Here is a 12,177-nt window from a genome sequence, read left to right on the forward strand (position 1 = left end):
CGCGAACCTGACAAAGAGGATGTCGAATTTTTGAAGCGTTAGAGATTTCAGAAATTGCATTCTTCTTCCTTTTGTTGCAAGAAGGACGAGAGTCTCCGATCACTGGCGAATTTCCTTGATGGATCTCTAGATGAATGGAAAAAAATTTCGTTGCTGAAAAATCCCATAACCCGTCATCCCATTTGGGTAGTATTGATGGATTATACTTCGCAAATCTGAAAAAGAAAAGAGAGAGAGGGATTGGCCAAAGAAGTAACAAAGCCGGTTTTGCTACTTATTCGAAAAATAACGGATCGGTTAAAAAAGAATTTTATAGTTAAAACATGTGTAGTAATCTATTAGATCAAGCCGATCACGCATATTTTACTAAATATTGTGGAGCTCACGTTGGACCGCGTTAAATGTCATTCTCCGAAATGGGATCTTCCGACGCTCCAATTAATTACCATAATGCTCGGGAAAGTATATAAATTTGCTTATTCTATCTTGTTAACATTGGAATGAGGATATAAAAAAAAAAATACTTAGCTTTAAAGGAAAAAAGTTGACTTGGGCTAGTACCGATCAGTTCCACTCCAATGGGTTCGCTAGTGCCAAATGAAAAGGACCAACACGTTTGCGCTGGTGAAGCTTATTTGAAAGAAGACTACATCCGCTGAATCAGATTGTCCCTCATATAGTACCAGAAACTAAGATTGTCCCAGAGATTTTGGCACTGTATGCTCTCCAGCTGTTTTGCTGAGCATTGCAGCAAAGATGGATTGCTCATGCTTAAAAATTCGATTTAAGATGGTATCAGAGTAGGGAGTAATGTGTGAAATTTTCGGAATCATTCTTTTGCCGATCATTTATAAGGTCTCTTTCAATACATTGAGCTACTCAAATATTTTTACCCTACGAGAGTTAAATTCACACGCTTCATAATTCTCGTCATTTCGATATCCGGAGAAAAAATTGGACTTCTATAACAATTAACTGTGCACTCATTATATCTCTCTATATAATAGGAGAAACTCAAAAGTAATTTTTATCTCAAACCGTTATATAACGTGCAATTCTCGTAGGTATCATTAAGAGGAAAATTACACTGAAAACCTTAAATGTCTTACCAAGTGCAATTGAGTCCAAATATTTCAGAAAGGGAAATTAAGTCCTAAATATCATTAAAAATCTGTGCAATCGAGTCCTAATCTTGTCGTCGGTAGTGTCAAGTCATTGGAAAATTGGACTTTCTACCAATTAAGAATAATTTGGACCGTGATCGAGGGGAAAAAAAAAAACAGGGCTCATTTTTTTGTCCAATGAGAGTCTATTTTAATTATGATTATCAATTCAAAATAGAACAAAAATTTTACGGAAAACTGAGATTTGTTTCCTTAAATGTCGTTCATAGAATCAAAGAGTCATTTTCTATTGCTCAATCATTGATAGATACGGAAGTGATAAGAGCAATAATACTCGTGAGCTGAATTTCATTAACACAATCAAAATCAACAAAATTTGTCTAAATTCGAATCTCTCGTTTTCTCAAGAGTAGTTTAAGATTATTTTTGTCCATATAGACGAGCACGAATGCATCATCATTGGCTTTACCTAAATAATGTGGTGCGCACGTGTTGACTTTCCGTCCATTCGAAACATTATAAATTGCCCAATTTTACAAGTATTTCCATTATTTTCGTATCCGTAATAGTGCGAAATGAAAGCCCGGCTCCAAGTTGTTCAAAAATAGTGGAATAGTGGGTTGAGATTCTCGATTCTTTGTCTTAGAATTAGTCGGTTCTATTTCTTGATGAAAGCGGGGAAGGGATATAACTCGGCGGTAGAGTGTCACCTTGACGCGGTGGAAGTGATCAGATACGGGCGTTCTCTACCTAGTTCAATGTAATCGGAAGAAAACGTGTAAACCCATTGTACCACACACATTTCTTAAGTCACTCTAAACCAATCGAATGCAACATTTGCACGTTTCCCATCGCATTAATCGTGTCGGTCTATAGTGCGGTCCTACGTCGACCAAATTGACAACCCTTGTTTTGCCTGGGATTATCACTCTATTTGCTCTACTACATGCATTTGACTGAAAAATTATCTAAAAATTTTTAAATATATTGTACGATGGTCAATTTAGTTCTAAACGTTTTAATTGTATTGTAAGTAATGAGTAAATAGAGCAAAACGAGATACGGGTCGCTTTGATTCATGTTTCTCTTGTATTCATATATCTTTTTGAAATTTATGTATCTTCCGAATTCATCTATCTCTTCAATCCATGAACTTATTTAATTGATGTATTTCTTCTTCAAGTCTTTTCACTTCAATTTTTATCTAAGTGTGCCGGTTTCGAGAAGTGTTCGATATGGTCCAGTTTGCATAGCTCCAATTCAAACGGTTCGAGATGTTATATCTAAGGAGGCAAAGTTCGTGAAGTTGCTCGGTACCGTTGGCGGGAACTAACCGCCTTAACGAGATTCGATTAGCTGTACTTCACCTCCTATGTAATTCTATTACAATTTTATAGCGATTTGATTTGTAATCATATTATCGATTGCTCATTGACCATGATCATTATCGAAGTTGTTATCGCCTTCTCGGTGTTATTATTTTTCTGATTACAACAAAAAGCGTTACGTATTACTCCCAATACTTTAACGTGTGCGCAGTATTCAAAAAAATTGTGCCAATTAATTCTAAATATTTCGACAATTTGTCAATTTAGTTCTAAATCTTTCAATAATTTACCAATATAATTCTTTTGACTGATTATCTTAAAAACAAATTTATGACTGAACTGCTAAATTTTCAAAAGATTTAGTACTAAATTGACATAATTAAAATATTTAAGACTAAATTAATATATTATAAAAAAAATTGTTACTAAAGTAACACAATTAAAAAAAATTCAGATTGAGTTTATCGTCGTCGGATAAATTGATAACTTTTTTTTTTTTTTGGTCAATTATCCCCCGCATGATAGCAGCGCCAGGAAAGCGAGATGGTGCGGGGTGTGTTGTCGCATCAACTTATCCACAAACGATCAGTCCTGTCGGTGTCGGCCTCGACTTCCCCCTCGAAGAAGAGACTTTTGGAAAGTCTACAAATTTCGAGCCTGTCTCGATACGATCTCTCGTTTCTTGCTAGGATTCTTGTTCCTTAAATTTTGCTGACCTTGACTTTTTCACATACGATGAAGAGGCCATGAAGTCAATAAGAACTTCTAGAGTTGAGTAGTCTCCTTCTCCAATCTCATTTTCTATATTCGTCGTAGAAACATGGGACGCGTTTAAGAGTGTCAAAACCAAATAATACATCCGAATCGAAACACGAACCGACCCGAATTTTCGACTTTGGGTCGTGTTTTGAGTCGGATTTGTCACGTGCAACTTCAGTTTGCCAAACATGATTTTCTTTTTGTTTTTATTCTTCTTTTTTTTTTGTCTATATTAGAAAGACCAAAATTTATGTTTTCATATCTATACAAGCAAATATGAGCAACTATTGTGATGTGTGCAAAATACTTAGATCTATAATATATTAGCAAAATTACTCTATTACGAAATAGTTGAATATTACATAATGAAGGGAACCATACACAATGCCAATAAATTGTAAAGATCACACACACACACATATCTATTTGTATAGAAAGAGAAGAATATTTTAGGCAAGGTTTGTTCAGTAAAAAACGAATGATTTACCTAAAAGTGATCGGCTATATCACTTGAACTAATTAGTCAACAAAAAATATTTTCATATTGACAACAATTTATGTCTAAACATTTTGTGAATGATGAAAATATTTTTCATTCATTCATTTTTTAAGCAATATGGGCTATCATTGAAAAAAATTGTGAAACAAACAAAGCTTTATAATTTAAATGTAAAAAAGAAACATGAAACCCGACCCGACTTGATCGCTTTAAGTTATATCTTTAGTGATTTAGGTTGGATCGGGTCAAGCACATTTCTCTATTGTTTCAAGTTGGGTATCATGAAAACCCGACACAACCCATTGACATAAGTACACTCGTCCATTACAATTCTAATTCTCACATCCGATTTGCATCTCCACCAAACCCTAACAATTAATCCCCCCCCTCTCTCTTATTGTACGGAGGCCAATTTAGTCATAAACCTTTTAATTGTGTCAATTTAGTCCTAAATTTTTTTACTATAATGCGGTTTTCCGACTAAATATTTAAATCTGGAGGAACATCCTTCTTGGTCGAGTCAGGTCAAGCACATCCCTCTATTGTTTTGAGTGGGGTATCATGAAAACCAAACCCGACCCATTGACACCCGCACACGTGGCCACTGCAATTCTAATTCTCACATATGACTTACATCTCTACCAAACACTAACAATCAATCCTCCCCCCACCTCTCTCTCCCACCATCAGCCATGCCTCCCTCCATGGTCTCGACTCAAGGTTGAACCATCGCCATGTGTGGAGGTCACACCACCATTCGAAAAAATTATCTAAAAAGTCATAAACTTATTGTACGAAAGCAACTTAATCCTAAATTTTTCAATTGTGCCAATTTAGCCATAAAATTTTTGACGATTTGTCGGTTGCATTCTTTCGACCAAATATCAAAATCCAAAGGGACATCCTTCCTGACCTAGGAGGAGCTCGACGCGAACATCAAGTTGTGAGAGAGAGAAGGGGAGGGGATAAAAAGTCTTTGCGAGTACCGACCCCACACTATATTTTAGGGAAATCGTATTGCTAAGGAGAATGCTTTCACGATACTGTGATCTTGTTGGTTATTTCTGATCATATATCCACACAATATCACCGCATGCTTTGCATAAATCACTCATTAATTGAAACATCGTTAAGTCGGAAATAATGCCAGTCTTGTCAAACTATTAGGCTAGCGACTTCTTATTGCTAATTGGCCATTATTCCTTGGAGGACGAATTCTCCAATCTAGCATGGTTTTGAACAGTTGCGAGGCATCATTTCTAAATGACATCAACTTTACGAAAAGGAAATTGTCCTTCCCCAAGCATTTTTCATCTCTCTTTTTCTCCGTCTCTCTGACCCAACTAGCCCAAGCAATTATTACTTTATTAGCATACAGAGGAGGAAAAAGCCTCCCAACTTACCACTATAAATGGCACTCCCAACACCTTCCATAATACTTTGCCAACCTCATTGTCCTCGCCCCACTGAACCACACTCAAATGAGTCAGAACCTCTTGGACGCCCTCAACGTCCGAGTCGTCGGCGACGGCGACCGGGTCCTCGTCCTCGCTCACGGCTTCGGGACCGACCAATCCGCGTGGCAGCGCATCCTCCCCTCCTTCCTCCCGTACTACCGCGTCGTCCTCTACGACCTCGTGTGCGCCGGCAGTGTCAATCCGGGCTGCTTCGATTTCCGGCGCTACTCCACGCTCGACGGCTACGTCGATGACCTGCTCTCCATTCTCGACGCCCTGGGCATCGACCGTTGCGCGTATGTCGGGCACTCGGTGTCGGCCATGATTGGAATCCTGGCCGCCATCCGACGCCCGCGCCTCTTCACCAAGCTCGTCCTCATCGGAGCCTCGCCAAGGTACGCACATTCCGGACTCAAGTAGACTCGAATTTGTATCAGTAGTTTTCAAAGTTTCGCTCCGACACTAAGAGCATGTGTGTATTAGGTTCTTGAACGATGAAGATTACCATTGCGGGTTCGAGCGAGAGCAGATCGAGCAAGTTTTCACGGCGATGCAGTCGAATTACGAGGCGTGGGTGAACGGTTACGCGCCCTTAGCCGTGGGGTCCGATGTCCCGGCAGCGGTCCGCGAGTTCAGCCGGACATTGTTCAACATGAGGCCCGACATATCGCTCTTCGTGCTACGCACGGTCTTCAACAGCGACTTGAGGGGTGTGCTGGGCCTCGTGACGGTGCCCTGCTGTATAATCCAGACCGCTCACGACGTCGCGATACCGACATCGGCGGCGACTTACCTGACGAGCCACTTGGGCGGTCCGAACACGATGGAGGTGGTGGAAACGGAGGGCCACCTGCCGCATCTCACTGCACCAAGGCAGTTCACTGAGGTGCTCCGGCGAGTGCTTTCGCGGTGATCGGCGTAGGCGTCGCCGTAAGACCCGACGACCCGCAGCGAACGTCGGGCACGCGTAGAATTTACTCTATCTTTTTTCTTTTTTCCTTTTTTGGTTCTTTTTTGTGCGGCTGAAACAAGTCTACCGTGCGGCGCCGTTTAAGGGGTCAACTATGCGGTCAAACTTGGATAATTGATTTTTTTTTTTTTGGATTTACTTGGATAATTGATTTGCTCTACGGCAAAGTCCAACTCGGTCTTTCCTCGTACGCCTCATCCCATACGGACCGGTCTACATTCTCCGATCGGGCCGAGCGTCGTTCACAGGCCCAAACTCGAGAGGTGACTTTGACGCATAACATAATAATTACTAATTAGGAGCCTCAAAACCGAACCGGAAAGTTATGCATTTCAGTTCGGTTCAGTTTTCGGTTCATGTAATTAAAAAATATCATTTTTTTCTGGTTCAGTTAACCAAAATGCATTCAAAATATTCTAAATAATCGTTCTTTTTTATTTTTTTTATTTTTTAGAGCAAAGGGCCGGCGAGGCTGCCGGCCACCGGTTGAGGGTGGGTGGGGGGGGTCACCGGCCCTCGGACAAGGGCCGGTTGCTCCTCCGGATTTGAACCAAAAAAGGAAAAAGAAAAGGAAGAAGAATAAAAAAAATAAAAATGTACAAGCTAGTGATTCGGTTCGGATCGGATTTCCGATAAAATCAAACCGTACTTGAATTATTGACATCCCGAGCATTACTTTACTCATATCCAAAAAAAAAAAAAATATTAGCATTGTGTCACTGGTTTCACATCGGGCGTATTGTCGACACTCTTGAATTATTATCTTGTTGTATTTGCCAACACAGTGTACCGTACTACGCGTACGTAACTTGTCGTTCAAGATGACACAATAGGTACATCGGTTGTTAGTTTGTCCAAAAAGTCGATCGATCATTAACTAAGTGTCTAAAAAAAGATCGATTGTCTTTTTTTTTTTTTTTTGGGTTCGATCGATTGATTATCGAGTAAGTACCTATTGAGCATCTTATTTCATTCATGTTCATGGGAGTCTATTTTTTATTTTTTTTTTGGGTTATTTTAATTTCGAATGAAGTATCCTTTTACATGTAGCAAATTAAATAAGTAAAATAAATGAATAAAATTAAAACCTGCTGTGCCGACGGCGAGATATCAATTTCCGGCCTCGATTTTCCTGGTCCGCTTGCTTGCCCCCGGGGGCAAACAGTCGGAAAATTTTTCAAAGGGTTTTAGATAAACCCTACACACTCCCTCCGACTCCCGTCGTCTCTCTCTCTCCCTCTCTCTCTCTCTCATTTCGTCAACCTTCGCATCTCCAATCGCTGAGAAGATTCTCCATTTTTCTCCTGATCGGAAACAATGAGCAAAGGACCCTCTCTCTTCTCCGATTTCGGAAAGAAGGCGAAAGGTACCTCCTTCTCTCTCTCTCTCTCTCTCTCTCTCTGAGCATCTTCTTTTGGTTTTTTGAGGTTCGATTTGATTTTGGTTTTGCAGACTTGCTCACCAAGGACTACAGCTCCGATCAGAAGTTTACTCTCGCCAGCGATAGCGAGACTGGACTGGTAATCGATGCTTCGTCTTCTGATTCTATACGCGCTTCTGTTTTTTTTTTGTGCTCGGGCTGCCCGATGCTTGTTTCGCGGTTCTAGTTCTGTTTCGATGCTTCTCTTGTCTTCGCGTTTTCTGGTTCCCGTTTGTTTTCGGTTTGTGTACGTTTGTGATTGACTCTACGAGAGTGGCGCTTGGCTTAAAGCTTGTGCAATGACCAATTTCTTGTTTGCGAATCGCCCTGAACAGTCTCAGCGCTTCTGGTAGATGTTCTTTTTGTCGTGTTTTCGAGAGCGAGTGGCGGAAGTTAATCATGGAGGATTTCGTGGTGCTCTCGTTGTTGCTCGGGTTGAGCTCGTGTCTGTTACGGCAAACGGAGGATGTCTGCAGTTTTGTCTCGGCGAGCAAGATATATTGTTGGGGTTTACAGAAAAGCTTGTCGAGTGTGCCATTCGCATTGAAGCCTTGATTGTATAGCCGGGAGGAACGTGATTGCTTTGGATTCAATTTTGCCTGCAAATTCCAATGGCTCTTTCTACTCTTTTGGGAGAAAAATGGCATGGGAAAAAGAAACTAGGATTAATTAAGGCAAAAGAGGGGAAAGCTTCTATACAGAGGGAGAGGGCTACAGAACATGTTGCTGATGAAGTTTGCTGAGATGTTTATTGTTGGTATGAAGAAATGGTGTCACTGCTGCTTCGCTAGCTTTCCAAAATGAGATAGATGGAATAGCTGAAATATTTATTCATGAAGATGTTTGCCTATTTTGCATCCAAATCCATGCCTGGGCAAGTAAAAATTGATGCATTCTTATCGTGATAGGGTATTATACATACTTTTTTCTTAATACATGCTTCTTCACATCAGCTGCATGCCATAGACAATTAGTCAAGTCGAATGGTAGAAGATGAGTGGCTTATTAAGATCGCACTTATTTCAAGGCCGCGTGCAGTTGAGCTACTGTTCCATACGTTAGGTGTCTGCCTTTTGCTTTACTGATCAGCGCTGTGTCTTGATATGTTGCTTTCTCTTTTTACTATGGCTTTCTTTGTGAAATTGTACAGTTGTGTGGTTCATTTTTTTCACCCCGAGCTAAGAGGGTGGTATGGATTATAACTTCATTTATTTAGGCCCTTAGCTCGACTGTGGGGAAGAATGGAGCTCTGTCCTCTGGGAATGTCACAGCACAATACAAGCGGGATAATACCACCCTTGATGTCAAAATCGACACAGAATCAAATGTAACTCCTCATCTTTGGCTTCTCAAAGTTGGATTAAATGTTGTCTTCTCACAAGAAATTTACTAGTGCAGCAGATCTTAACCACCCTCACTGTCATTGACATCTTGCCATCGACAAAAACTATTGCTTCCTTAAAGCTGCCTGATTATGACTCTGGCAAGGTACTAACTCTGCTAAACATGAGCTTCCCAGTTATGGCTGCAAATAGAGAATTTCTGACATTCTATGTTTTTTCTTTAGTTGGAGACACAATATTTTCATGAACATGCAACTTGCAGCTTGGCTGTCACAGCATCTCAGTCCCCAGTTGTTGATGTATCTGCGACAATTGGCACGCCAAGTATTGCTTTTGGTGCAGAGACAAGTTACACAACTGATTCTTGTAAATTTATGAAGTATAATGCTGGGGTCAGCATGACAAAGCCTACTTCCAATGCGGCTGTTATCCTGTGAGTATGTCAAGCATCAGCAGCTTAACTGAAGTTTGATTCCAAAAACTTTGTGCGCTTGAGATTGTTAGGTTAGCTAAGATAACATTGAAGAATGATTTATTAATATGTTGATATATATTGAAGTCAACTTGCCTTGATATCGGTCGGACAGAAATAAAGTTATTAGAGAGATCATTTTATCGGCTTTTTGGACACCCTCCAAAGGGGACAAGAAGTTTTTATCACAAGATATATTAATTTTCTTTAGATATATTATCGATGGTTATATATCATGCCGGAGACCTTTGGATGGTGAATGACATAGTCTCTTCTTTTTATAGGGCTGATAAAGGTGACTCTCTGAGGTTTTCTTATATGCACCACCTAGATCAGCTGGACAGGGGAGCTGTTGTGGGTGAAATCAGTAGGAAGTTCTCCACGAATGAGAACACACTCACAGTTGGATGTTCCTACGTGGTTGACCCCCACACAATCGTGAAGGCGAAACTCAATAATCATGGCAATCTTGGGGCTCTTCTACAGCATGAGCTCAAACCTAAGTCCTACTTAACTATTTCTGGGGCTTTCGACACCAAGGCCCTGGAGAAATATCCCAAGTTTGGGTTGGCACTCTCTCTTAAGCCTTGAGAAGTCCTCCATGAATGATGACGATACTGATGATGCAGCAGATAGATGACATAAAAAATCTATTGATATTTGTTGTTGGTGATACCAGACCGTAAACTTTTGCAATGGGTTCTTTCCCCTTTATGTTGGCAGCTTAGGTCAAGTGGATTTGATTTTTGCCGGTGATTTCTCCGGCCTTTGGTAATGTAGCTCCATTGACATATGAAACTCCTCTTCCCTGAAAGTATGACAGGGTTCTGATTGAAAGAGCCAGAAGTTCAGGTTTTTGTATGGGAAAAACATGCTCCGCTCTTCATTGTTGATTGCATGCTCTTGATACATTATAGTCAGAGAAAGGCACAGTTGTTCAAGGATTACACGATGTTAGATAGCCTGATTCAGTCGCAAGCCACTTTATATAAGACAAAATAAGTACAAGTACAGTTCCGCACACCAAGTTCCGCGCCAGTCCTAGGTATCATCTTCTACTAGTCTCATACATATCAATGCTCTGATGGGAAATGAGGCCGAACTTAGGGTTTGGCCTATGTCCGGCAAAAAGAGTTCCCGTGTTAATAGAAAGTCTCGGACTCTCCGAACCCTGCTTGCTGATGTGATGATGCATGAGTCTGTGCTTCGATCCGCTCGCGACCATCGCAGCCAACGTTGGACGTAGGTGATTGATGTTCAAGGCTGTCATTTTGGAAGTCGATTTATCCTTGGAACTTCCCACTTGGATGCTCTTAACATTGTTGACCAACTGGTGCGATGTGTTCGAACATTACACCTTCTAGCCCGTTAATTTTGAATGCAGTAGCCATCAACAACTTTTGATTGGTGAAAAGAACGGCCCGGTGACAAGTATTTGTGGGCAAAGGCTAGACCCAATCATAAGCAAGGCGGCTTGCTTGCGCAAGCAAAACGTCCCATCTAGTCGGATCTGGTATAATAGGATTTAGTTGTAAAGTACAAGCCTAATCCTAGAAATATTGCGCAATCCTTTCGTTTTGTGAGTGTCAAACATGGATAGCAAGCTAGGCTCGACCTTTCCGACCCGGAGGGAGCTCGAATTGGTCCAACGGTCACCACTAGGAGAAGAAACACCCTAGAGGATCGGTGTCCTACTTTGCACTGTAACATCATATCTCAAGTTTTAAATCTTTACAAAGCCGATCGTCCTCCGTTAATCTTATGCTCCGAGCTCCCTTTTCGCTCAGGATATTTCCCTGAAGCATGGAGTACAGAGCAGAAACTTCCTGTGTTTTTCAGCTAAGTTCCATTTGAACAAATAGAATCCAGAGCACGATTCTCACCAGGAAAGACAAATGCCGTCACCTTAAAAGACACCATCGTCTGTTCAACATTTTTTTGGTGGACAACCTAAGATTTTTTTGTTACTGATCCAATGACAATTAATTCTCCGGACGATGGTTCTTCGATGATTGTCGAACCCCCTTAATTCTGCACTTTTGTGTTGAGGAATTCTTAATCCTCCTTAGAGCTCGAGACCTTCCCATCCGACTCCTTTCTCTTCTTCGAGTTGACCAATCAACGAGCGTTGCATAAATAAAACTATAGTCGAGAGGTTGTTACCTAAATCCCGAATCCTAATAAATGGGACCAATCATATTGGTTGATCACGTGAGTCCGAATCAATGGGCGTAATTGCGTGTGGTTCGTACTATGGTCCTCGACCGAACCGTGCAAGAGCAGCGTCTTATTAAACTTGTTCAGCTCAACAACCACAATGAAAACATTGGTGGGAAACAAACTCCTTCACCGGGAATGGTTGCCCACATGACTTGCGGTTGATTGCAGTAACTACTCCTGTTGAAAGCGCACGCGCGATTCCAACCGTGCACTTTCACAAACCCCTTTGTAAGTTTTGAAAAAAGACGAAAAAAATCAGCAAAGAGAAGGGTACACATAAGGAATTGGACATATTTATCACGAAGCGATAATTTTTCTCCGAAATTGCCAGGAATAATCTCGGTCGATTGGGATGCGAAGAGCTTCCGGCTCAGAAGCTCGCCCGTTCAAATTTCAGCGATTACGTGTAGACGGTTCCGAATCATGGCGCTTCGCTCCGCACGCATCTCTCGATTATGCCCGCCCTCCACAAAAAGAAAAGCACCTATAATTGCACTGGACCATCTATAATTTACGCATGCGGTGTCTTAATTTCTCGAAAAGCATTCCCAAAGTCAATTTATGACGTAACCTAATAAAGAATAG

The 12,177-nt window shown here is 41.0% G+C and overlaps 2 protein-coding genes across 3 annotated transcripts; both read left to right on the plus strand.

Moving 5' to 3' along the window:
- The first annotated feature begins 5,120 nt into the window (after positions 1–5,120).
- On the plus strand, positions 5,121–6,251 carry LOC115739606 (probable strigolactone esterase DAD2). Its single transcript, XM_030672788.2, has 2 exons — positions 5,121–5,562; positions 5,651–6,251. Exons 1-2 carry the CDS (start codon positions 5,192–5,194, stop codon positions 6,078–6,080), a joined length of 801 nt encoding a protein of 266 aa, XP_030528648.1. The 5' UTR covers positions 5,121–5,191; the 3' UTR covers positions 6,081–6,251.
- Positions 6,252–7,316: 1,065 nt separating this feature from the next.
- Positions 7,317–10,390, plus strand: LOC115739604 (mitochondrial outer membrane protein porin 2-like). Of its 2 annotated transcripts, none has more exons than XM_030672787.2 (6): positions 7,317–7,503; positions 7,590–7,657; positions 8,774–8,884; positions 8,959–9,045; positions 9,125–9,333; positions 9,657–10,390. In XM_030672787.2, the coding sequence occupies exons 1-6, from the start codon at positions 7,455–7,457 to the stop codon at positions 9,961–9,963; spliced, it is 831 nt and encodes a 276-aa protein (XP_030528647.1). In that variant the 5' UTR covers positions 7,317–7,454; the 3' UTR covers positions 9,964–10,390. The 2 variants fall into 2 exon arrangements, with proteins under 2 accessions (XP_030528647.1, XP_030528646.1); XM_030672786.2 differs by having other exon boundaries at positions 7,320–7,503; positions 8,956–9,045.
- The last annotated feature ends 1,787 nt before the right edge of the window (positions 10,391–12,177 follow it).

The sequence above is a fragment of the Rhodamnia argentea genome, chromosome 2 (genome assembly GCF_020921035.1).
Source record: "Rhodamnia argentea isolate NSW1041297 chromosome 2, ASM2092103v1, whole genome shotgun sequence".
Lineage (NCBI taxonomy): Eukaryota > Viridiplantae > Streptophyta > Magnoliopsida > Myrtales > Myrtaceae > Rhodamnia > Rhodamnia argentea.